The 26,568-nt window shown below is 42.3% G+C and overlaps 1 protein-coding gene across 2 annotated transcripts in view; it reads right to left on the reverse strand.

The window, feature by feature from the left end:
• Positions 1–25,275, reverse strand: part of CUL1 (cullin 1) — a 72,313-nt gene extending 47,038 nt beyond the window's left edge. The window contains exons 1-3 of one of the 2 annotated variants that reach the window (XM_074988054.1): positions 25,217–25,275; positions 9,144–9,431; positions 813–987 (exon numbers count right to left, since the gene is read on the reverse strand). In XM_074988054.1, coding sequence (XP_074844155.1) covers positions 813–987; positions 9,144–9,283 — 315 coding nt within the window. In that variant the 5' untranslated portion in view covers positions 9,284–9,431; positions 25,217–25,275. Of the gene's footprint in view, positions 1–812; positions 988–9,143; positions 9,432–22,598; positions 22,617–25,216 lie in introns of those variants that run through there. The other variant, XM_074988055.1, reaches the window with a different exon arrangement.
• Between the last annotated feature and the right edge of the window lie 1,293 nt (positions 25,276–26,568).

A 26,568-nucleotide genomic window follows, 5' to 3' on the forward strand; every position in this document is an offset into this window, starting at 1 on the left:
TAACCAGAGCTGATGGAGGCCAGATTTGCTACCTGCAAATCTCCTTGACAGAGGTAAGGTATCACTCCCAGATCTTACTATAGGGTTGAAATCTGGAATGTAAGAAGACTAACAGAATACATGAAAAGCTGAAATTTCTTTTTATACTAGAACAATATGGATTGTGGGAATATTCTGGATACAACATGTGATACTCTTACACTGTTGTCGTTGCACGCCTGCAAATTCTAATTGTTGGGGCCACTAGACAATTTTGTATTCTTGCTTAAATTATAGAAAAGAAAAAAAATGAAAGTGATTGTTTACATATTTAAGAATCAACATCATCCCAAAAGCAGCAAGGAAAATTTTTCCTAAAAGAGAGGTCAATATACCATTGTGTGAGTTTTATGAGTATTTTACTGATAAGTACTGTCGGCATTTTCACCAACATGAACAAGTTTTTTTTTTTGGCAGTAGGGTTAATAGTGAACTCAACTGCTATATAAACAAAACTCAGTCACACTCACTGCAAATTTTAAAAAAAGTACATAGAATAGATTGTGCCCATCAGCAAATGTGAAAAGTTGTGTGTTTGCTTCAGTGATTGACTTATGTACAAGAGTCAATGTACATAAGAGTACAAGTACATTGACTTATGTACAAGAGGTGAAGAGTCAAAGGTTATTGAAACAATTAAGATGTTAAATGTCATGATTTTCTACAAATCTGATCACTCAATTTGACCTGCAATGACCTCAAACATTTTTAAGTACTATTCTGACTCCAATCCACCTGAATGTAATTATTTAGTTAACATGATATCAGCTTACCTTAAGGAGATTTGTCAAATAGTTCTTCAAAAATTCTTTAAGCCTTTTGTACAGTTCTAAGCCAACAAACTGAGCTCCTCCGGGTGTCTGGCCTTTTTTAGATTTAGAAGGAGGTACTCCAGCTCCTCGTGCTTGATTAGACTGGTGTACACTAGTACAGTAGTTATAAACATGACTGATACAAAAAGTTAAGGAATATATGAGTGTGTATGATACACATTCCATGCAAATGCTAAGAGTTCCATATGGACACAAAAAATGAATAAACAATAGTTTAAGTGCCCCCATCCCCACCAGCCTTTCCCCCATGATGGCCACCTGTTACGTCAGCAAGTAATATGCCATGTTACACAGAGGAAAATGAAAGAGCGATTAAGTTATTCGTCCAAAGTACCTCAGTCTGTAGTAGAACTGAAAGCAAAACAAAGTACTTCTGACTGAATTAATATCATAGTTCTCAAAAGGTCAAAAGTTAATTCTAAGAATTTCTTTCTTGTTTATTTAGTTTGTTTCCAGCAAAATACACACAGAAAATAATAGCAAGAGAAGAAACATCACAAAATATATTTAGAGGTGATATATCAGGAAAAGTCACCAAAGCATTAGATAAAGAAATCTTTCCCATTTAAGATGACTGCCTTCACTTCTTGCTAGAATTACAAAACTAATGACTAGGGAACACCAGAGATACATCCGTTTTAATAAACCATTTATAATGCCTTCAAACTGGTAACAGAAAAATTCATTCATACTGGTTTGGGTAGGAATATTGTCATGTTGAATAATCAAATTTATCTAAATACACAGTGGGATCTAGGAAAACACTGTAGGAATTGATGTTCTGACCAATCTTAGTCAATGTCTTTATTATTAAACTGGAAGATGAAGTAAACCTAACTAATTTAACTGAACTACATGAAAAACTCGCACAAAGCCTAGACACCCCTTAACTGTCATTTAAACTTTAAATGGATGCATAAGCATCATTCTGACCTGCTACAGAGCGGTGAAGTTGAAGAAATCTGGGCACTAGTTTGAACAGAAAAAGAAAGGAACCAGCAACATGGAGTGAAAATAAAATGAGACTAATTTTTGAAGAATACAAGTTGAGGAAAAACAAATAAGAGTGCATGCCCTCACACAGAGGGAAAGAGAAATACATGAAAAAGTTATGTGGCAAGAGACCCAGTATCACTAACGGACAGCAAAGTACACATTTGTTTGCAATGTGATGTGATTAAACAAAGGCCAAAGCAATTTTGGGCTGCAAACAGTTATCAAGTCGAGGAACAAAGTAGTGATAATTCCTCTATAGCTTTAGTTTGACCAGACATAGAAAACTACATTTAGTTCTGAATGCCACATTCCCAGGAGAAAATCTAATTTCTAAGTCTTCCAAAGAAATCAGTGGAAGGCCCATTGCTGCGGACTCAAACTGAAGTACACAGAAATAGGAAACGTCCTATAGAAAGCTGCTTTCCATTGACTGGGAAATGGGTAAAATAATTTAATAGTCTTTATTTTTCACTTATGAAGCTATCGCTGCAAGTCTATGCTTTATCCACTTGGCCAGGATGTTTATCAAAAACAAGTTACACATTAGGACTTACTTTACTGAATGTACGGTTCTATTCTGATGTGTGTATGAAATTCTAGAAAAGCCAGCATAACAAAAGGAAATCTGTGAGCAAAAATTAAATATCAATTGAATTAGACAGCCCAGCATACATTGTGCACTGGAGTCATTTTGCCCAGATTTGCAGTCTTGAAACACATTTTAATTAAAAACATAACCCCTAAAAGATAACAAACAACACCCTACCCCGCCTATTTTCAGAAGCTGTACAACTGCCTTTAATATTAAGTCTCACAGATTCTTAAAACTCATTCTCAGCTTAATCAAGAAAGCACCTAACACCTCAGCAAACAATGGCTCAAGGTCTTTATAATCACCCTTTTTTGTTTCCCTCCCCTTGCTCATTTTCTTCTGCATCCTAACTTGCATGTTTTTTTTGAGAGAGTCAACTACTTTTATCCCAAGAAATATATTCCACTTGCTTATTCCTACGCATTATCCTACCTCAGTACCAAGCATTATGATTTCCTATAATTCTAAGAAATCATAAAAAACTGGATTAGTGCTCAGTGACACAAGCTTGATTCCCTGCACCAATCTTGGATTCCCCAGACACTCAGTTCATAAAGATCTACCAGAAATATTGCCCTTTTCTAGAAAAGATTAAGCTGCTCTTCAACTTTATTTTTCCATCACTTCTGGAATCTGTCATTTCCCTTATTAATCTGTAACTCAGTTCAAGAATCTCTGTTTAAGATGTGACGAATAGTACTATATGTAATATAACAATACTATTGTCCCTCAATTATACTGTATACCTCTATATAGTATCCAACTTTCATTCTATAATAATGTTACGTTGTCCACTGAATGCTATATACTCATCTTTCCAAATAAGCTGGTACAGCATTATGCTTTAGTCGTATACTGGCCCAGGACAACTGGGGCTCCATGCCCTGCCCCCCTGGACTCTTCTGTCAGGGCCAGCTGTGCCTCCATCTTGGGACCAGTAGGGTCTCAGCTCCCTGGGACCAACAGGGGCTGCCCACCCGGAACGCTGGCCCTGGGGAGCCGCTCTGTGGCAGCCAGCATCTGGCAGCCTGCCCCAGAGAGCTGGCCACCATCATTTCAGAAGAGGCCCAGGCAACCTCCTCTCCCCTTTTAGCCCTGGGCTCATTTCAGGGCTAAAGAGGCAAAAATGTAGTGGTCTGTGAGTCACAGGCCATCAGACTATATGTATCTAGTGGTCACTTCTGGGCTTAAACTCTAAAATACATTTAGACAATATTCTTGAACTTTGCTTCTACAGAGAATTGTTCAAAACAGCTAACGCAGATTAAACTTAATCACTTCTGTGAGAAAATAAATTTTTACTTATATTCCCATTATTTACTATGCTAGCCATCACTCGTGCTGCAATTAGCTGTAAATAAATTTCATTCTCTATAACAAAACACTCTGAATTCATGGAACACAAAATTTATTTTATTAGTTTGTGACATTCAAGAAAATACAGTTCACAGTTGTCTTACTCCTTTCGAAACAAGGCTGAAAAGGAAATTACTGCAACTTACAATGGACCAATGGATAGATCCCTGCGAATCCACAGATATCTGAGGGTATCTGCACCAGCAGATATTTTTGTGGATATGAATGCAGACACAAACTTTTTTATCCAGAACCCTGCAAATCTGTGGCTATCCGCTTTATATCTATAGGTATCCACAGATGTCAGTGCAGGTATCTGCAGCTCATTTTTACAGATGAGGATACAAATTTTGTATCCACACAGGGCTCTACTAACGGAATTGTAACAATGGTAGAGTCTATTCAAACTTTGAGCCACATCCATTTAGCATTTCCTCCAGCAAATGCAGTTAGCAGCATAAGGCCCCTAAAGATATTCAAAAGAACAGGCAAACCCTGGTTATCCGACCCCCGGTTAACTAACACTCCATTTTACCTGACACCACCTTAAGGTAGTGTGGGAAGAAACGGAATGTTTGATAACTGGGGGATCAGATAATCTCCCCCAGCACAGCTGAGTTGGCAGCATGCCCTGGGCAGCCAGCAGCCTAACAGGGGCCAGAAGTGGCGCCCTGCCCAAGCTGGGGGTGGCTGACCACCCAGACAGCGGAGATGGCACCAGGGCAGCCAGTGGCTCTCCGGGACTCCACGCACTGGTGTCAGCTCCAGGGAACCCGTCTGGGCCAGGTGGGGCTCAGGGCTGGTGGCAGCTCAGGTCCCAGGATGAGCCAGGGCTCTGCACCCCATGGCTGGCAGGGACTATTGACCCAGGACAACTGGGGCTCCATGCCCTGGCCCCTGGACTCTTCTCCCCAGCGCCTGCTGTGGCTCCATCTTGGGACCAGTAGAGTCTCAGCTCCCTGGGACCAACAGGGGCTGCCCACCCAGAAAGCCAGCCTTCAGGAGCTGCCCTGTGGCAGCCAGCGTCTGGCAGCCTGCCCCAGAGAGCTGGCCACCATCATTTCAGAAGCAGCCCAGGCAACCCCCTCTCCCCTGCAGCCTCCCTCTCCATGACTCCCCTCCCCACCCACTCCCACTTACCTGACATTTTCGGGTATCTGACCATCAGTCAGTCCTGATTATGTCAGATAAGTATGGTTTTACTGTAGGTGGGAAAAGAGCCATACTGCAATGCTCAAAATGTGTGCACCATCAGTGAAGCATTTCCCTACCAGATAATTTTAGCAGTCTCTGCCTGGCTACAATCAATCCCTTTTGACAAAAAGCTGAAAGAGAGGCTACACATCTTTTTCACATCTGTATATAAAAATAGATGTATCTGTTCAGCTGACTAATCTAGAAATTTCTAATTTAAAATCTTAACATAGAACTTTTGAATTTGAAATGTATAAAAAGTGATGCTCATTTGAATAGCGAACAGCCTGGGCTGGCGCAAAAAGATCTCAAAGAAAAACAGGATTAGAGATGGCACTAGTGTTCCCTCTAATTTCTTTCAACCATGGGTAGAGTAAATGTTATTAAGTGCGCCCAGGCACATGTGGATGTTCACCACCACAGAAAAACGTTCTGCCAGCTATGAGCACTCTGGTCATCACCTGGACTGCACCTGAACCTCTCCTGGGTGGCTGCCCAAGCACTCGGTTTACACGAAACACTGGATAGCACATCTCTCATTTTAACTCCATGCATGCTAGTCAATACTCCAGTCATCCCCAAATAGCATTCCACTTACCATAGTACTGTATAGGATCACACAACACCCTGCAGAACCTTCTAGTATAAAGCCTTTAGTTTAATATTACATACGGAATACCTTCCACATTCTTGCACACTTAAATCCAGATAGATGTACTCTTTCAATTAATCTAGATTAAAAGGACCCTGTCAAAAACAGCCTCCATCTACTATACTTGCCCTATCAAGATCTATGCTGCAAGCATGAAGTAAACTGATTGCTCTGTCACATGGAGATGGAATTGAAACTTCACCAGGTCCAGGAAGCCAGGCTACTGATGACCAGTCTGCTGAACTCAGAATGAAGTCTCCTGCAGACGCCGCTTTCTTTCGGAGAACTTCCTCATCAGCGGCATTGTTTCAGAAAAAAATGGGAAGAAAGCTGTGGCTAGACTGGAGTTGTACATGTTTGTTAGCAAGCTGTGCCAGCATGTAGAACATTGTATGTGATTATTTTATATCCTGAAAAGTGGGAGATAGGGTATGTCAGAGTGGAAGACATAACACAGCATACAGACTAGGGATGTTAAAGTTTAATGGGTAAACTGGTAAACAACACCCTAACCATATAAGACTTACTGGTTATGGATAACAGGTATAAGCTGAAACAGCCCTCCGGCCGCTATGGACAGGGGGCTGCTCCAGTCCCATGGGGTTGACATGGGTGGGGGTGCTTCAGCACAGCCAGAGTAGACCCTCATCTCCCTGGTTTGGGAGCACACCCAGGCGGGGGGCTCTGGCCTGGCTTGCAGCACCCCATGCAGGAATGGGGATGGGGTGGTGCTGGAAGTGGGAAGCCCGACTGGAGAGGCCACTCCATCCCACGTGGGCTGGAGGGGCCTCCCTGCTACAGAGAGGACACTGCCACCAGGCTGGAGCAGCCCTGGTTCCCAGCATGTCACAGGGTAGAGTGGCCTCCCCCAGCCACCCGCCTCCCTTTAATCACTTAAACCTAATGTTTACTGCTCAGGTACTAGCATGTAACCACATTTTTTTTGCATGATGTTTAAAATTATGGGATAGATGCACACTATTCTCAAACCAGTTTTATAACAAACCAACATTACTGTAGTAATAAACAATATTACCTGCGTATTCTACAATGTAGTGTTGCCTTATAATGGCAAAAGGTAAGGTAATAAAAGAGGTTAAAAAATGAACTGCACTCAGAGCTGAATTTAGTGGATCTTATTCCTCAGATACCTGTTGAAGAGTAAAATCAGATCTTGTGTTGATGAGATGCTGAGATATCTTACATGATACTGTTTCACTAACCAGTAGTAACATTAACACATGGTGGGTGCCTAACATTACAAAACATCTAGATATAGAACACAGAAAAGATTATCCTCAATCTGTATTTTAAATATATCTCACCTAGTGTGACCTAATTGGTACTATCTGTACTCTATGCGCTTGGAAAAGTAAACAACCTAAGAGTGAAAACAAAAAAGCTTCTCCAGCAGATTGTTTTTCATGCTTCCACTCAACTAAGAGATTTATAAGAGGATCTCAAGTCTTTACACTGCAAGAGATTTTTAGACACAAAAAACTTAATACAGCCGAATCTATATTCTCAAAAGTTCTAGTTCATATCACTTTCTTAAGATTTCGAGCAATTCAATTAAATGTTGTATATTTTCTTCCTCATTCAGCCAAGCACACATTGCTCCCTCTAGATCAGTGGTTCTCCAACTTTTTGGCCCACTGCCCACAGCACTCAACACATACCTTTCCATGTACCACTAGCCAGTCACTCATGATGACAAAATGCTTTTGATCATCTTTAAATACTAAATTATTCATATTAGGTTACTGGAGCTATAACAAAAAGGAGCGTATATAACTGGTAAGAAAGGAAATAATATTAATCAAAATCAAAATAATTAAACACTATGCACTTCAAATTTATCATGTTAATTTAACAAACTTAATTTTAAATAAAGTAAAATATTAACTTATGTTCTAAAGAAAATGTTTCAACATTGTCTTTATGGCAGGGTTGGGGAAACGTCTTTGGGCTGGCAGCCTCTGATTCACAGAAAAGTCAGTCAGAGGTCAGACAAGAGCGAGGCAACCCCTCACAAAGAAACCCAAATCTCACAGATTTGGCCCTCATCTGAGCTACCTCACTCACCTGGCATTCCAGACTACGGGTAGGGGAGGGGACACAAGGATCACCAAGGGTCAGTGCTTCCCATGGGCCAGATTAATTCTTTTAGGGTCCTAGGTCTAGCAAATTGAGTGTGTCCCTCCAGGCTCTCGGGTGAGGCCAAAAATGAGGGGTTCAGTGTGCGGGGGGGCTGTAAGGGAGTGGGATGGGGGTGAGGGTGGAAGCTTGGGTAGGAAATATGGTGCTGAAGCAGCCTGGGAGTGAAGATCTCCGTGGGAGGTAGCGTGCTGGAGTAGTATGTCCAAAAGGAACAGTGCAGAGACAGGCTGCACGTGGGGTGTCTGTCCATAAGGAAGGGTGCAGGAGCAGGCTATGGGTAGGGTGTCTGGCCAAGAGGGAAGGAAAGTGCAGCAATGGCTGGGTATAGGGTTTCTGACCAGGAGGGAGGCGCAGGAGCAAGGGAGGATTCACTGTCTGGCCAAGTGGGAGGGTGTAGGAATAGGCTGGGGTGCAGGGTCTCGGAGGGGAGGATGGGGGTGTGGGTCTGGGCATGAGAGGTATTGGGGGGCACTTACTAGCACTGACACACTATCCTAACAGGCCGTACCACTATGTGGGAAGAAGAAGCAGGGAGAGCCCTGAGCCCAAACCCAGTTGCAAGGCAGTCGTGGCTCACCAGTGGTCTGCGGAGCGCAGTTTGAGAACCAGTGCTCTAGATCTGGGGCTAGAACAAATGGTAAAGCTCTGCATCTTTATTTATTAATGAAGCTGTTGTAAGTAGGACTACTAGTGACTTTTAAAAGCACCACTGGCACTCAGGCTGTAGGTCAAAAGGTCAAATTTTGGCACTCCACCTCAGAAGGGTTGCTAACACCTGACGTAGTCCATACTCCAGCCTATAAACTTTGAAACAGACTCCAGTGTTCTCTAGAGAAAGATGCTATCCTCTGGCTGGACAGGCCCTACTGCAAGGTAAAATTCTTCCACTACTTCCAAATAGATAAGCCTTAAAGCAAAATGAAAGAGTGGAAAGAAAAAAACCACTTCCACTATACATATACATGATGAATGATGATATATGGTGCACCTTGTAAAAATTAAATTATACATTAAAAATCACCTTTAAGTGTCTGCTGTCAAAGAATAAATAACATTCCACTTCATATTTTATAAATAAATACAAATATTTGCAATACAAGAGTTTATCAAGCTAACCACATTCACTAGTGCGCTTTTTATTATACCAGTGACTGGACCTTCTATTTGTTTTTGTCATAATAAAATAAGGAAGGCTCACCTTTTTCAAAAATGAAATTTAAAAACACCATCGAATGTTTAAAATACTTACTTTAAGGTGACTTTAGTTCTTAAATGATAGTAAAAATATTTACCAACATTTTTAAAGTATGTATCAGGATACGTGTAGAGTTCCATATATCTGGATTTTGCCATGCTTTGTCTGGTATAAACCTGTTGAATTCCAGCTCTAAGATCATCCCATATCTGGTCAAGACCAATCTGTTTAAGTCCATGTGGATTCTGACTCCTATTTGACGACATTTTGTATTCCCTGTAAAAGTCTTCCAGAGTAGCAGTCTGAGATCTAGCTATTCCTCCATCAGATTCACAAATAAAGTAACATTCTAAATTCAGTGACTCAAACGGGTGTTCTTTACATACGAAGAATGATATCCCGTTGGAAGATAACCTAATTAAAAAAAAAAAAAGGGTAATCAGTTAACATTCATGGACATCAGACAAACTGTTCACAAAACACATTTTGTGTATGGACATTTCACGAGTTGTGTCAAGAAAACCAGGGTCTTGTTGGCAAAACTTGCCAGTGTAACCATAGCTGTGGTACATCTGTATCAACAATACAAGTCCAAATTTAATTAAAAAAAACACCATTAAAGATTATTGTCATAGCTATATTGATATAAATCATCCAGTTGGACAAAAATGTGAAATCAAAGAGTATACCTACATCAGTGTTTCTTACTTTTTGAGACCACAGAACACCCAACAATAACATTTTTTTTATGTGGAACACCTATGAAAGTTTTCTTCAAAACAAAAAATTGTTGTCAGACCAAAAAACAAAACCAAACAGCAATCCGTACAGCAAAAACAACATGATGTTATCTAATCGGGTATCATAGCAATGAAGTAGTAACACTGTAGCTAGTTTTAATCATAGAAAGTATATACTGCTGTATGCTACCAAAGAAGTGTCAGACACTTGCAACACACCCGCAAATTGTTCACTGAACACCAGTGTTCCGTGGAACGAAGCTTAAGAAACACTGATCTACAGGTTAATAAAATACCTGTTGCACGGCTGCAGCTGGCCTGGGTTAGTTGACTGGCTTTCAAGGTAACAAAGAGGTAGCTGTGTTAATCTTTATCTTAACAAAACAAAAAAAAGCAGTCATGTAGCACATTAAAGACTAACAAAATAATTTATTAGGTGATGAGCTTTCATGAGGCAGACCCACTCCTTCAGATCTGGAGATAATGATATACTGGAAGTAGCACTGAAAGTGAATTGGCATGACCTTTATATAAGAGATACAGGCAAAAAAAAAACAAATGAAAACTGACAAATCAGATACATAAGAGAGCAAGGAGGAAGGGGGAGGAGGAGAGGGGAGAAAATTACTGCAAGTGACTTGACTGAGATCACTATGAATATCAAAGATGGTGAAGCTTTGTAATGCATAAGGTAATTACTATCTCTATTGAAGACAAGAAGCAAAATTGAATTTGAGCATAAACTCCAGTTCAGATGTTTCCCATTGTAATCCGGTGTTTAAGTCTTTGTTTTAAAATGCATATTCTCAGGTCTTTAACAGTATGACCCGCTCCATTGAAACGTTCAGTGACAAGTTTACGTGTATTCAGTGTCTTAATGTCTGCTTTGTATCCATTCATTTTTTGGTGAAGTGACTGACCAGTTTGGTTCAATATATCTGACACAGGGACACTGCTGGCACATGATGGCATATATAACATTGGCTGAGGTACAGAAGTATGAGCCCCAATCCTGTAACTGACATAGTTAGGTCCAGTGATGGTGTCTCCAGAATAAATATGTGAATAAAGTTGACAATGGGGTTTATTGCAAGGAAAAGCTCCAGGATTAGTAATACTGTGGTATGGCCTGTGGTTGGCTAGTGCGAGTTTTCCTGAGGTTAGGTGGTTGCGTGTAGGAGAAAACAGGCCTCTTACTGTAGCATCATGTTCCGGTACAGGTTGTTGATAATATGCACGATGTGTGTGTGTTGAGTTGGGAGTGGTGTTCTGTTATTGACATTCTTGGTCCTATCTTGAAGTAGCCGGTTTCTTTCAAGGCTTGGGCTGAAGGGCTAAAACTTGCAGTGAAGCAGCTAGTATTCAGGCTTGCAGGAAAGGATGTCAGAACTCCAGCCCAACTCTGAAAGCATACACCCCAATTTTTAGCTCCAAGGCCTTGGTTGTGAGATTTGCGCCATAGATTTTTCACTGCAGCGTAGATGTATCCAAACTGACTTCATTCCAGAATAATTACTCTAACTCCAAAGGGTGCAAAGACCCCTTTGCTGCTCCTAAGCAGTGATGAGTCATACCAGATGTCTTCGTGACTGTCATCTCATTTTACTTCCTATTACCTCACTGGCTAGTATTACACTGTATAAGAATAATTTTACGCAGCTGCACAAAAATTTCCTGTTAAATTTTTTTTCCAGTGGTACCTTATTTTTAACCATCCATCCAAAGAATGGCAACCGAGACCTACTGAAATTCTTGTCACTTACGCTGGTGCCAGTACCATAAAGAATGCTGCTGCTTACATTATAAAAGTCATAATAGAACTACTCTATATCTCAACATTCTTGCTAAAACTCTATACCTAAAGGGCAGAAAAATAGAGAAAATGTCCTTCCTTTATACTAAAACATTAAAACTATGCCTTGCAATAATGATGTGGATACAACAGTTGCAAAAAACGATATTATTTGAAATCCAGTCAATAAAAGTTTGCTCTTAATTAGCCAATAGAGAATACTGTATTTCTTTTAGAAATTCCTACTGAAAAGAAACTGATGTGCATATTGTATGAAGCTTATATAAAACTCTACCAATATTTATCCATCCACATCAACCAACTCAACAAACACACCCTGTGTATTATGAACATGTGCTACTGCAATTAAAAACAATGGTGCTTTATAAAACATTTTCACGAATTTTTCCCTTAGAGGCACAGCCTCAACCTGTATACACCCAATCATTTAAAAAATCAGGTTCCAAAGCTGAGTAAACTACAATTCTGTTACTTTAAATTCTCAACTCTTAAGTCCTATCAAGCAGGTGATCATTTTCTGACCACAACACTCACAGTTCTTCGGTAAAATTTTCAAACACATTTATTTAACTTAGGTCTTTATGTCTCTTTTTCAAATAAATTCAATCAGACACTCTTGAAAAGCTTAACTCTTGCCTTATTTCAAACCACAGAAAGAAAACACTTTTCTATCACTCCTAGCACAAAGTACACCTAAATGTCTGATTTCACTATGCCAACAGGCAGTAAAATATTATTACAAAAATAAAATTTCATCATATAATGCAGTGCATTCAAAAATCTGATAGGCACTGAATACTAGTAATGAAGTTTAAATCTTGGCAGCCTCATTATATACTATTTTACTGATTAATAACAGAACTCTACTCTTTATATTTTGCTCACACAGCACAAAATATTGAATTTATGTTTCTAAGAATGAATATGGTTCTCAGTATCACAGACACGGTACACGCCTGTAAAAGTATGCAAGCAGTTGTCAGTCCGTGGCAAAATTTGGTTCACTCACACTACTCACTGGACAGCTGCTGCAATCCTATCAGTCCTTTCTTCGGTGGCCACAGCATAAAAGCAAAACGAAAGACAAACCAAAATAGAATAAAGCTTAACACAGCCAGAGTCAAAAAATGCAACGTGAAGATTATTGCAGGCAAAAAGTCTTTAAATAAACTCTTCTGACAGACCAATTCCAGTAGTTAAAACAAGAGGCACTCTTTTCTAGTAAGTCCCTCCTGCCCCAGAAATGATCTTTTGACACCTCAGTCAAACCCCATTTCCCAGACCAGTAATTTCTCTGCACTCTTCAGAGAGTGAACACACCTGTTAAACTTAAAATTACCTGCCATGATGAATGACAAGGATTTAACTGTATGGCCATTAAACAAAGGTAACTATACGCACACCCTATCACCGAGATCAGTAATTATGCTATATAAGCACAAGCACATGGGTCCACAAGAGCAATGAGCACTCTACACATCAATTCTGTAAACACATAATACTACATAATGCATCCTAGAATCCTCAAGGAGCTGATAGAAGAGGTAACTGAGCCTTTAGCAATCATTTTTGGAAAATCGTGGGAGACGGGAGAGATTCCAGAAGACCAGAAAAGGGCAAATATAATACCCATTTATAAAAAGGGGAACAAGAATAACCCGGGAAACTACAGGCCAGTCAGCTTAACTTGTGTGCCAGGAAAGATAATGGAGCAGGTAATTAAAGAAATCATCTGCAAGCATTTGGAAGGTGGTAAGGTGCTAGGGAACAGCCAGCATGGTTTTGTTAAAAACAGATCATGTCAAACTAATCTAATAGCTTTCTTTGATAGAATAACGAGTCTTGTGGATAAGGGAGAAGCGGTGGATGTGGTATACCTAGACTTCAGTAAAGCATCTGACACGGTCTCACATAATATACTTATCAACAAACTATGCAAATACAACTTAGACGGGGCTACTATAAGGTGGGTGAACAACTGGCTGGATAACCATACCCAGAGAGTAGTTATTAACGGTTTTCAATCCGGCTGGAAAAGTATAACTAGTGGGGTTCCGCAGGGGTCTGTTTTGGGACCGGTTCTGTTCAATATCTTCATTAACGATTTAGATATTGACATAGAAAGTACACTTACAAAGTTTGCAGATGATACCAAGCTGGGAGGGGTTGCAACTTCTTTGGAGGATAGGGTCATAATTCAAAAGGATCTGGATAAACTGGAGAAATGGGCTGAGGTAAACAGGATGAAGTTTAATAAGGACAAATGCAAAGTGCTCCACTTAGGAAGGAACAATCAGTGTCACACATACAGAATGGGAAAGGACTGCCTACGAATGAGTACAGCAGAAACGGATCTGGGGGTTATAGTGGACTACAAGCTAAATATGAGTCAACAGTGTGATGCTGTTGCGAAAAAGGCAAACGTGATTCTAGGATGCATTAACACGTGTGTTGTGAACAAGACACGAGAAGTCATTCTCCCGCTCTACTCTGCGCTGGTTAGGCCTCAGCTGGAGTATTGTGTCCAGTTCTGGGCACCGCAGTTCAGGAAGGATGTGTAGAAACTGGAGAGGGTCCAGAGGAGAGCAACGAGAATGATCAAAGGTCTAGGGAACATGACCTATGAAGAAAGGCTGAAAGAATTGGGCTTGTTTAGTTTGGAAAAGAGAAGATTGAGGGGGGACATGATAGCAGTTTTCAGGTATTTAAAAGGGTGTCATAAGGCAGAGGGAGGGAACTTGTTCTTCCTTGCCTCTGAGGATAGAACAAGAGGCAATGGACTGAAATTGCAGCAGGGGAGGTTCAGGTTGGACATTAGGAAAAAGTTCCTAACTGTCAGGGTGATCAAACACTGGAACGAATTGCCAAGGGAGGTGGTAGAATCTCCATCACTGGAGCTATTTAAGAAGAGGTTAGATAGATGGCTTTCAGGGATGGTCTAGAAAGTGCTTGGTCCTGCCATGAGGGCAGGGGGCTGGACTCGATGGCCTTTCGAGGTCCCTTCCAGTCCTACTCTTCTATGATTCTATGATACTGTGTCACTAAAAGCTGAGTGGTAGACAAAGCCCATGTGAAGCTTGTACTAGAGTTTAACTGAATTGGTTTTTCAACTGATTTATTTAAACAGGTTCATTTTTGCATTACTAGCCATACCTTTCAGTCTCCCTCTCACACAACCCTGAGTTTTTTTCTTCAAAATTCGTGCATCACAATAACCTTCTTCTTGGTAAAGAGGCCTGAACCACGACTTCCTCCAAAGCTCCTTCTTTTCCTCCCTGGTAGTTACTTGACAGAAAGTGAGGCACATATTTCTTTGAGAAGTCTAGTCGACTTTCGTAACTGTGCTAATAGAAGTAGCAAGGGGCTAAGCTTTGTACAGGCTCTCTTGTCCAGATTTCTTTCATCTGGCAATATCCATAACTGGGCATGATTTCAGTTAGCCAGACGACCACTTATCTTGGGTGTGGCCAAGTTTCCCATGGTCTTATAAAGCTTGTTTACAGCCACCAGCCCTGGCTCTCAGTGTTCTGTGCTGTTGTTTAGCTACAATTTACCCCTACATTTCTTGTAAGAGCCGACTAAGCAGAGGAAGTGTTAATAGCTGGGTTATCATATCTGACCTTTCAAAAGAGGGTCACCCCTGAGAGGGAGCGTATCTCTCTCAATATCTACCAACTCATATTAATGTGCTATATATACTTGAAGACATTAATGCTATGTGAGTTGGTAGATACTGACAGATATACTCCCCTAAGGAGCATCCTCTTTTTTAGACGGTAACCCTTGCTAGACATTATTGACCTCCTGTGGTTCCCTGTAGGTTTATGTGTATTCCAATTCCTGATGGCTTATTTATGTCCATTCATTCTTTAGTGCAGATTCTATTTGGTTTGTCCAACAACCACTGCACAAGATAAGCAGCAACTAATACATTCAGTTTGCAGATCTATCAGTTTGTATGTCTAACCTCACTAACCTCCCATTTTCTGTTCGCTACCTCTTCTCCCCCTGAGGGAACCACATCTGTACTACCAGCCTATCACATAGCAATTTTCCTAGCTGTACAAAATTGTGCAGAATTGAAATTTCACCTTACTCCTTCTGCAGGGACCAGTCAGCAAGCACTAAGTGAAAGAGCTGTAGTAGAGCAACTTTTAAAATACACAGAACCAAAACATTCCCAAACCAACATCGCACCTCAAGTCAATTTCTCTTAAATTAAGGCACAATACATCTTTAACTTAAACCTCTGCACTTTCCTTTGACAGATTTTCTCCACTGTCATGAGACCATAGAGCTGTTCATGAATTTGCACACTAAATTTAAATAGCCTAGAAGAACTGTAGTGAATTAAGCAGAGAAGTATAGCTTTAATACTAAACTGTATTAACATGAATTAAGACCTTACCTCACCATAAACACAAAAGATGAAAAAATCCATTTCATACCCAGGTACACTAGATGCAACACAAACCCACAAATAAGATAATTTGTTCAGTTAAGGTTTAAATTTCATCCTCAATTCGACCTGTTTCCCCATATTTTCCTGATTTATAGCTGAAATTGAACTTCAACATTATTTAAAGTAACTTCCATATAGTTTTATCTTGTAAATTTTACAGATAAAAATTCCTCTGACTATGAGGAACTCCTCTGCTGCTCCCAGATTTTAGGAAGTCACCCTGACCCCTGCTGGGAGTTTCTATATTAGCACCAGAAACTAGAACCACAAGCTGCCGCACACAGACTAATAGAACTGTAGGGAGGGGAGCATCTTGCAACATTATTAAGTTCAACACCCTGTTTTCCCTGCCAGCTGTGTCCTTCTGCAGCTGCTCAGAAGAGAGTCAAATGCTGCCCAGCTGATTGGCAGAGCATCCACAGGTAGGTTTCTTGTTTCTACTGGTGGTGCACATTAGTTAGCATTTCTCAGTGCATATAAACATTTTCTGCCTGTGATTAGAAAAAAATCTACACTGCAATGTGGCAGGAAAAAGTAAACCCTGACAATACCTAACAGGTGTTTGTCCAACTTGTTTTAAAATACTTCCTATGGTGAGTATTTCACAACCTCCCTATGTCAGAGACAAAGCACCCTTATAGTTAGAAAGTTTTTCCTAATACCCAACCTAAACCTCCCCTGATTGACATTAAGCCCCGTGTTCCTTGTCTTACCCTCAGTGAACAAAGAACAAATGATTACATCTTCTTTACACTAGCCTTTAACATACTGAAGATCTATCAGGACACCCTTCAATCTTTTCTCAAAATTAAACATGCTAGCTTTTATTTTATTTTTTTTAATCTTTCCTCATAGGTCAGGGTATTTTAAACATTTTATCATTTTAGTTTTTCTCCTTCAGACTCCTTCCAATTTGTCCACATCTTTCCTAACACGTAGCACCTGGAACAACACACAGACTCCAGCTCAGACTCATTAGCAATGAGAAGAAAAGGACAATTACCCCACTTGCCTTACATAATGCTCCTTTTAAGGCACATATTCTGGGGTGTATTTTTTCATCTGTGATCCCCACTATAATGTCTACTTCCTTTTCAGAAATACTACTACCTAGTCAGTTATTCTCAGTTTTACACTGTGCATTTAATTTTTGCTTCCTAAGGGCACTGGCAATTTACAGCAGCACATCTGCATCTCCAAGGAGTGTGACAAATCCATTCCCCTCAGAGATGTAGCTAGGCTGACCTAACCTGAAGTGGGGACAGCACTAGAGTAACAGAAGAATTCTCCTATCAACCCCGCTATCTCCTCTCAGGGACACTGATTACCTGTGCCAATAGGAGACCCCTCTCTTTGGTGAAGGCAGTATTTACACTTAGCCACTGTCACACTAAGTGTAGGCATGTGCTAAATGAAGTACTTTGTGCTTCTCTTTATTGAATTTCATGTTCTTGCATACAGACCAATTCTCTAATTTGCCAAGGTCATTCTGAATCTAATTCATAGCACTTGCACTCCTATCCAGCCTGGGAACATCTGCAAATTTTACGCACTCTCTCCATGTCACTATCTAAGACATCAATGAAAATACTTAATGGTACAGGACTCAGGACTGACACCTACAGAAAATCATTAATAACTATTCTTTGAGCATGATCTTTCAATCAATTGTGCACCTATTTTTCCTAGTTTGCATACTACAATATCACGTGGGACTGTCAAATGCCTCATTAAAAATCAAGATACAAAAATTTAGACATGCCACATAGAAAAAAAGCAGTTAACTACCTTTTGTTACTGTTGTTTTTCAAGATGTATTGCTTGTGTCCATTCCAACGGATAGGTGCATATGTTGCATGCATGATGATGGGAATGTTTCTGCACTAGTGGAGGAACACCAGGTCAACTGTGCAGCCCTCTGGAATGTCTCCTTCATGGCAATTTATAGGACTCGGACAAACTCCTACCCCTTCAGTTCCTTCTTATCAGAATACTCCAATAGAGGGAGACTGATGGAGTTTGGAATGCACATGAGCAACACATCTCGACCAACAATTACCAAAGGTAGGTAACCATTTTTAATTCTTTGTGTGATTGCTCAAGTGTATTCTTATAGATGTCTCCCAAGTAGTTTACCTGGAGGAGAGGAGGAAAGTCATCAAGGTACCGCCTAAAGAACTGCTCTACCAAATGCCACGTCATCCCTTGCCTGCTGTACGATGGCATAGTGTCATGTAAACATGTGAATGAATGATCATGCTGCTTTTGTGCAAATGTCCTGAATGGGGATTTGCATGAGAAATGTTACAGAGGATGCCCATGCTCTCATGGAGCGAGCTGTCACAGCCAGAGCTCGGACCCTGGCCAGATCAAAGCAGACCCTTGTGAAGCATGTGATCTGTGACAAGACATTGGGATGACATGGGGAGTTTCTTCATTCTTTCAGCTAATGCAAGAAAGAACTGAGATGACATATGAAACGACTTTGTGCATTCAACATAAAAGGCTAGGGCATGTTTGACATGCAGTGAATGGAGAGCTTGCTCTTCAGAGTTGGCATGAAGTTTTGGAAAGAAAATCAGGAGGAAGGTGTCCTGTTTTACTTGGAAACTGGAGACTATCTTAGGCAGGAATGCCAGGTGCAGGAATTGCCCTTTGGTCTTTCTAAAAAAGGACAGCATATACCAATATGGCTGAACTCTCAGCAACTACGAAGGCCACCTTCCAGGACAGGTGGGACAGGAGGCAGGCTGCAAGGGTGGACACACAAATGTGGACAGGACCAGCTTAAGGTCCATTGTGGGACAGGGTATCTGACCTGGGGATACATCCTTTCCAAACCCTTGAGGAAGCATCTCACCATGGGATTGGCAAACAGAGATCTGTCACTCACCATCGGGTTGAAGGCCAGATATGGACTTAATAGATAACATAAAAGACAGTCAAGCACTAGTGGGATAGTGATTTCTAATGGGCAAATCCAGAAATGCTTCCCTTTTACTATGTATGCCACCTCGGTTGGGGGTTTCCTGCTGCTCAAAAGGATCTCTCTAACCAAGTCGGAGCATTGGTTCTCTAGTTGGTTCAACCATGGAGTTTCCATGACGTGAGGGAGAGAGACTCCAGTTTAGGGTTGTTGCAACTGACCGTGGTTGTCAGTGATGAGATCAGGATGAACAGGGAGGGCTACTGGCCTATCCAATATGCCCAGCAGCACTGTGAACCAGCGTTGCTGGCGTTATGTGGTTACAATGAGGATGAGTGCCGCCTTGTCTTGCTGGATCTTGAGACGACCTTGTATACAAGTGGGAAGCGTGTGAATGTATACAGCAGGTGACTGGATCAAACTATGTGGAACACATCTGATATGAAGCCAGGAATGTGGTTCTGGAAGGATAAAACCAGTGATTCTTTCCGTTTCTACTTGTCATGAACAGGTCCATATGGAGGATGACCCCATCTCTGAAAGAGGAAGAGTGTAATATCTGACAGGAGGGACCACTCACGAGCCTTGAAGCAGCTGAGGCATTCAGCCTGGTTGTTCTGAACCAATGGGAGATATGAGATGGATGCATTAAGCTACACAGGCGTAGGGCTTATATGCAAAAGGGAGAAGACTAAGCACCACGCCGCCTGCTTATAAAGAACATTGCTGAGGTGTTATTTGTTAATACTGAGATGCACTTGCCCTGTAGCTGGGGAAGAAAGGTCTGGCAAGTAAGGTGAAATGCCCTGCACCCTCTGACACTGGTGCGCAATAAGAATTCTGATTGTGACCAGAGTTCCTGGGTTCTGAAGTCACCCAGATGCACACCTCTGCTCATCTCTGATGCATACGAGCCCAGAGAGCAGGTTAAGGAGAGGCAAAGGACATGTCCACACAAATCTATTGAGACTGGAGCCACCAGTTGAGGGACTGTAGAACTGAGGTGACAAGGATGACTAGCTTGCCCAGCTGAGTACCTGTTGGGCTTCCACACTCTGGTAAAGAAGGCCTATAGCAGGCAGAGGCGTAGTCTGGTGTGCTGAGCAACAAACATGCAGGCTGCCATGTGTTAAAGGAGCCTCATGCAGTTGAAACATGGAATTTCCAGATTGTTTCAATCATGTCCAGCATGGAAGGGAAGTCCAGTCCTTCTCCAGTACCCCCATGAACCCACTGAAGTCAACAGTGCTTGAACTGACACACCCTCTTTTCAGTGTTTCAACAAGGAATGCACCACACTGTGGTGGGTACTCACCTTCTTGGCCAGAGACTTGCCTCTGTCTGCCTTCTTCCTCTTGTGGCACTAGACACTGCAAATGGTGCCACACCGAGGATCTGGTCTTCCATGCTGTGGAGCAGTTTCAGTACTCCTTGTGGCCCTCCTTTCTCACTGCCAATGCATCACACACAAAAGAGACCAGAACCAATTCCTGCACTGGGTGGTCAGTGTGCCAACTCTGTAAACAGCAGTTTTAAACACCAATCTCTTTCTCTCTTCTTCCTCAGCTTGAAAACCTTGCAGATGCTGCACTAAGTGTGCCTCTCCTAAACACTTTAAGCAGACAGCATGTAGGTCCCCCTTTGGGCTTAGGCTTGCCACAGATGTCACAGTGCATATATTCCTGGTGGGGTCACTTTGTGTCCTCAGGGAGAACTAAGAAGCAAAAAATAAAGAGGGGGCACCCCCCCAAGACTTGTTATTTGTACTAACTATAAGCAAACTGGCATGAAGGTGAACTATATACAATAACAGCAAGGAGTATCTTGCAAAGCAAGAGAATGAGTGCTCCAACCACCCTCACTGGTGGTAAGAAGGAACTGGAGGGGCAGTGGATCAGCATGCCCATATATATCACGCCATAAAGGTGCCACTCAAGGGGATTCCCACCTGATAGCTCTAGGGGGAAAAATATTCTCATGAGTAGGCACACAGTGCGCGCACACACACACACACACCCCTATTCGAATGCTCATGATCAATCGCTAGAATACTCTTTGTCACTGCTGTACCTCCTCAGATGCAGAAGTATCAACAGCCCTAATAACTACAGAAGGAAAGCACTTATGACCTCCCTCTCCAGTCAACAGGTAGCAGCAGGCCAGAGGAAAAAGCCTCCCATAATCCCCTAAACCCAGTAATAGTCTTCGATTCACCATGCCTCTCGCTTTGTATAAAAGTGAGGTTTGTTATTTCAACATGAATTTCTCTCATACAGTGACATGAATAATCTTATCTATAACAGGATCATTAGTGAGAGCAACTTTGACAAGAACAACAAGCATTGTATAAAATATTACCATTGCAGGTGTACACATCCTTAATTCAATACCAGATCCAATAGTAACTTTTCAATTAATCCTGGAATAAAATATACAACTGGGAAGATGCTATAAAGATTAAATGTGTTTCAATCCTTTACTTTTTCTATGAGATTTAAAACTGTCAAACTACACAAATCCCACAAGGCCACCTAACAGTGAACATTCTGACACAGACAATCCTTGCCAAACCAGAATAATCAAAGGGGAAGAGGAAGGAGATGGAGATACTCTTGTAATTCTGTCCCAGATTCTGAAAACAGAAAATAAGAATTATGTTGTTAATTTGAGAAATGAAGGATGGTGCTGAGGTCTAATACTACGCAGAGTGATCTGAGATACCCGTAGTTCTGCCACAAAATTCCCGCACAAGAGTTTCGTAATCTGTAAAATTGGGTTAATAATTTCCCAACCTCAAATGAATAGTAATTCAGGTTTGTAAACCCCTCAAATAGGAAGCACTACAACTGCAGAACGTGTTATACTAAAATATAGTCTAAAATCTCTTTGTGACTAAGAGTACATATACAAATTCGACACATTAACATGTGGTATGAACAGAGACATCAACTACCTCCTGCATTACAAGGACTGCTTCCCTTCCTTTGATGCTCATAATTATCTCAGACAGGACAATTAACATCCCCCCACCTCTCACCCCCTTCTTTCAATCCCATTTGATTTGTCAGTTTTTATTGCAATTTTTTTTCTGTTTTTGGTCCTCTGGACTTAGTCAGTCTGTATTGGAAAAGAAACTGATCTGATGAAGTGGGTCTGTCCCATGAAAGCTCATCACTGAATAAATCATTATGTTTGTCTTTAAAGTGCTACCATTTCCATTGCTTTGGTTTTTCTGAAACTAGTTTACCAGTTTTGACAGTGCAGCAAAGAACCCCATAACTAAGTTTATTGTTAGTTTCACTAGTATCCTTACTCATTGCTGCATACAGCAGAAAACCATAAAAATACATTGTATGCTGCAGATATTGTTCATATGCATGTCCTCCAGATTCTGTGTCACCTGCCAAGGTACCACATCTCTACAGATTTTTCCTATAATTCATGGATACAAACAAGATTATACATGGTGGTAAATACAAACTCTCAATCATGGCTGCAATAGAACAAAGCAGTTGAGGCACAAACAGAACTTTTGTGTGTAATACCAGTAATGTGACTGTTCCACCAACTGGCTATAAAATCCTCAAAGCTGTTGCATAACACAGCCTTTATATTTATCTTTAGTAGAAAAATGACTTACTGTTATCAATTGTTGTTAGTAATGGGTATGTCACCCAATCCCCATCCTCTAAACATGTGTTGAAGATGATTTAACTGCTGGTGCACATGGAACAACATTGTTGTCAGTAACATTACAGAAAGCACAAAGGAACCAAGTAAAAAATCACTTTGTCCGCTAGCAGTGAAATTATGCCCAGAACCAGCAGAAGTAAGTACAGAGTAAGTACCTTATTCTGGTAACCCTTGTCACCAGTGAATCATTCTTTAGCAGAATGGGCCTGTGTTTCGTATACTCAAACTAACAATACAACAGCAAAGAAATGTAATTAGTGAACAATATTTAACAAAGCATTAAATGTCTCCTTAACCTTCATTTTATTAAAAACAGGACAATTTCATGTTAATATTTTTTGCAGCAACTTTCATCCAAAGGATTTTGAACCTTATGTACACACACAGCACAACATAATGCAGCTATGTTAGGTGGATTAAGAATCAGTTTAAAATAGATACAAGTAAGACACACACAAGTCAAAATAAGTCTTCACACAGGAGTTTGCATCAAGTTAGCTAATTTTGTTTATGAAGATGTAATTGAAATCAGTGCAATCTTCTCACTCAGACAAATGCTAAACTGCAGGCACAAACTAGTTTTATACCAGTGTGACAGGGTCCACACACAAAGTATTTTAATTTAATCACGCATGATGCTTAATTCTGTCTGCAATGTTCAAGCTACAAGGCTAAAACAATTAACATTAACAGATCAGAAAACTAATAGTAACAAGAGGAGCAAGGCAAGGAGCTCAACTACACAAAGGAACAACTGGTAATTTTTAAATCAAGTTTGGATGGTTTTCTACCAAATATACTCTAGTCCAAAGAGGAATTATTTCAAGGAAGTTTTATATCATGAAGGTCAAAGTACATGATCACAGTTGTCCTTTCCGGCCTTATAACCAATGACTCTTTTGAACCACAAAATCACAGAGGGAAGCAACCAATTTGCAAGTGGGTCATATCAGGTCAATTCAATGGAAACCTGTTCTTTACCATAAATACCCAGGGCTGCAAGTGATGAAAGTGGGCCAAATTACTACACAGCTGCTTTTGAAGACGAAAAAGATTCCAGAATGCTACATCCCAAACATCCCTCCCTTCTCAAAAAGCACCAATTCACGATACTGTAAAAGCAACAATTTCTGAGTTGCTATTTTACGTTAACTCCCCACTCTCTCACTATTCTTTCCCTCAACTTTTCCAGAATAGCAATGTTTAGTATACTAAAGTGCCTGATGGACCAGACTATTATCCCCAAATAAAATGTGAGACAAAAAAGAAACTGTACTTGCCATAAATAAGGAAAAATTGATTCGGGTACAAAGAGGGGTGGTTAGACTAGCTAGTCATTATAAGCGGACAACTGAAAACATAATTGGAGACATTAATAAATAAAAGGGAAAACTATCCACGAACTGGATAGGAAAATGTGTTCAAAATTAAGCCAACTGGCACTTCCTCATCCAAAAAATAAAAAAAGGCAGCACAAGAGGATATAAGTAAAAGGGGAGAAAGTATGTGGGTTCATAGGAAGAAGTGTAATGGAACAATAATGAGTGATTTTAGCAAAAGATTTGAGCACAAGTAAGTGAGCTAAGCAGAGGTAAGCATCATAGTGCAAGAAATAATTTTTTGGAAGAATTACAGCAGGGGAATAATTATGGTGAATGAATCCTCCACACCAAAGGGCAAAGAACGATTAAAGGGATAGGGAAAGGATTCCAGTTTAAGGGAAATGATCATTGTTAGGCTGAATGGTAGTGGATGGCAGAATGTGAACAAGAGGATTTTAGGTATATAGCTGAGGAACACAAAGGGGCAGGGCTGCAGAGGATTACAGGGTCACTCCCTGAGGATGAAGGCACAAGCAGGGGGCTTTGGGGAATGGTTAGTTGCAGTCTTGAGGAGTGGGAACCGACTGGAAGAAGTGGGCTGATAGTGGGGCCAGGGACAACTGGGATGACACACAAGTCTGGCCAGCACTCACTGGGGGTGGGGTTGAGGAGCTGTGAAAGACTATTCCGAGGTGACTGGGACAGCACCGGGAATGAGCGGGGCTGGCCAAGGGGGCTGAGAGGGCCAGAGACGGAGAATGCCCTTTGGGGGAGAGGAAGCTGCAGAAACAATACTGAGGCGTTGTGGCGGCAGGAGGCTCTGGGCCCACACTGGGCCCATGCCGGGGGTACTCGGGAGAGCGATGAGGGCGCGGGACCCCGGGGGGGTGCAGAAGCCGGTATCACCGGGACGATAAGGGAGGGGGAGGGGGAGGGGGAGAGGGGGGCAGAGCGGCCCCTGGGGCCATACGAGAGGGAGAAGTATTTCCAGTGCGTAGTCCGAGGCCTCTCACCAGCAGCCAGGGCGGGCTAGGGCGGGGGGGGCAGAGGGGCCGCATCCCGGCCCGGACTCGGCCCCTCCCGCGGCTGCCGGGCCAGGGGCACACAACGCGCTCGAAGAGTGCCACGAGACGCGGCGGCCTAATGACCCACGGCCCGGCCCGGCCCGGCCCGCTCCGGCCGCCGCCCCGCCGCGCCCGGCCTCACTGCGACACCGCGGCGCCGCCGAGGCCTCGGCACTCACCAGCATCGCGCGTCCCGCAGAGTCAGGCCCGGCCGCGCCGCGTCCGCCCGCCCCTTCCGCCTCCGCCAGGCCCCGGATCCGCCGCCGCCGCCGCCCCCCTCCCCGCGCGGCCGCGAGCGCCGCCCCCGCCGCACAGCGCGCCCCGCCCCGCCTCAGGGAGCGGGAAAGGGGCCGCGTTCCGTACGGGCGGTGGAGGTGTGGAGGGTGCCTCAACCCCAGCGGGATTCTGCCCAGCACCCACCTGCCGACAGCCGCCGGGCGGGGGGGCCTGGGCCCCTCGCGATCATCCCCGGAGAGCGCGAGAAAGGCGGATGTGCAGAATGCGGAGCTCCCACCATCGCAGTAGGCTGGAGGGAGAAAGAGGGGAGGTTAACTCGGCAACCGCCCCCCGCCACCCCCCAACGCACCCAGGCTGCGTCTAGACTAGCAGGTTCTTCTGGAAGGTTTTTCGAAACAAGGGGGCACTTGCAGAAGATCCCGCGGAGCATCTACATACCAAGGCCCTGTCTACACGAGCCCCCGCCTTTTGGAAGGGGCATGGTAACGAGGGAGTTCGGAAGATGCTAATGGGGTTCGAAAGGGCGGCTTTTGAATGGCGCGCCACCTGTGTAGCTGGGGGCCTTTTGAAATGACCCTGTGGACTTCAAAAGCCTCTTTTTCCCATTTGTTTTGGGAAGAAGGGGCTTTGGAAGACTGGAAGGTCCGTTCGAAAGGCCCCACAGCTAGACGGGAAACACGTCATTTGAAAGCAGCACTTTTGAATTGCCGTGGCTGCCATTATGTTAATGAAGCACTACATATTTCATCGCAGTGCCTCATTAGCATCTTCCAAACTCCCTCATTAACATGCCTGTTCCCAAAGGAGAGGGCTTGTGTTGATGCACCGCAAGTGTTTGTTGGAAAGTAAATCAAAAGACTGGGGCACGCCTTTCGAAATGTCTCTTTCTCTCCTGTTTCAGGAAGAGTGCCCCCTTTTGAAAGCTTTGCTTGAAGGAAAATGTGTATAGACATTCCAGAGGCCCTTTTTTTCAAAGGAGTGGTTCTCCTAGGGCCTGATCCATGGCCCGTTCTTTTGAAAGAGTGGGAGCTGCGAGGATGTTCCCTTTCTAAAGAGCAGATCACTCTTTCAATCTGCTTTTTTGTGTGTGGACACACTCTTTTGAAAGAAGCTCTTTCAGAAGAGGTCTTCCGGAAGAGCTTCTTTCAAAAGATTTCTGTAGTGTTGACGTAGCCCTGGAGAATGGAAGACCAACCCTCTCGCCTACAGCCAGCATTAGAGAGACAGGAGGGGAGAGGGCTAAAACACCCTTCTCAAGTTAATAAACTTTTATTTACGCCAGTTCTATTAAGCC

The sequence above is a fragment of the Carettochelys insculpta genome, chromosome 2 (genome assembly GCF_033958435.1).
Source record: "Carettochelys insculpta isolate YL-2023 chromosome 2, ASM3395843v1, whole genome shotgun sequence".
Taxonomy (NCBI): Eukaryota; Metazoa; Chordata; order Testudines; family Carettochelyidae; genus Carettochelys; species Carettochelys insculpta.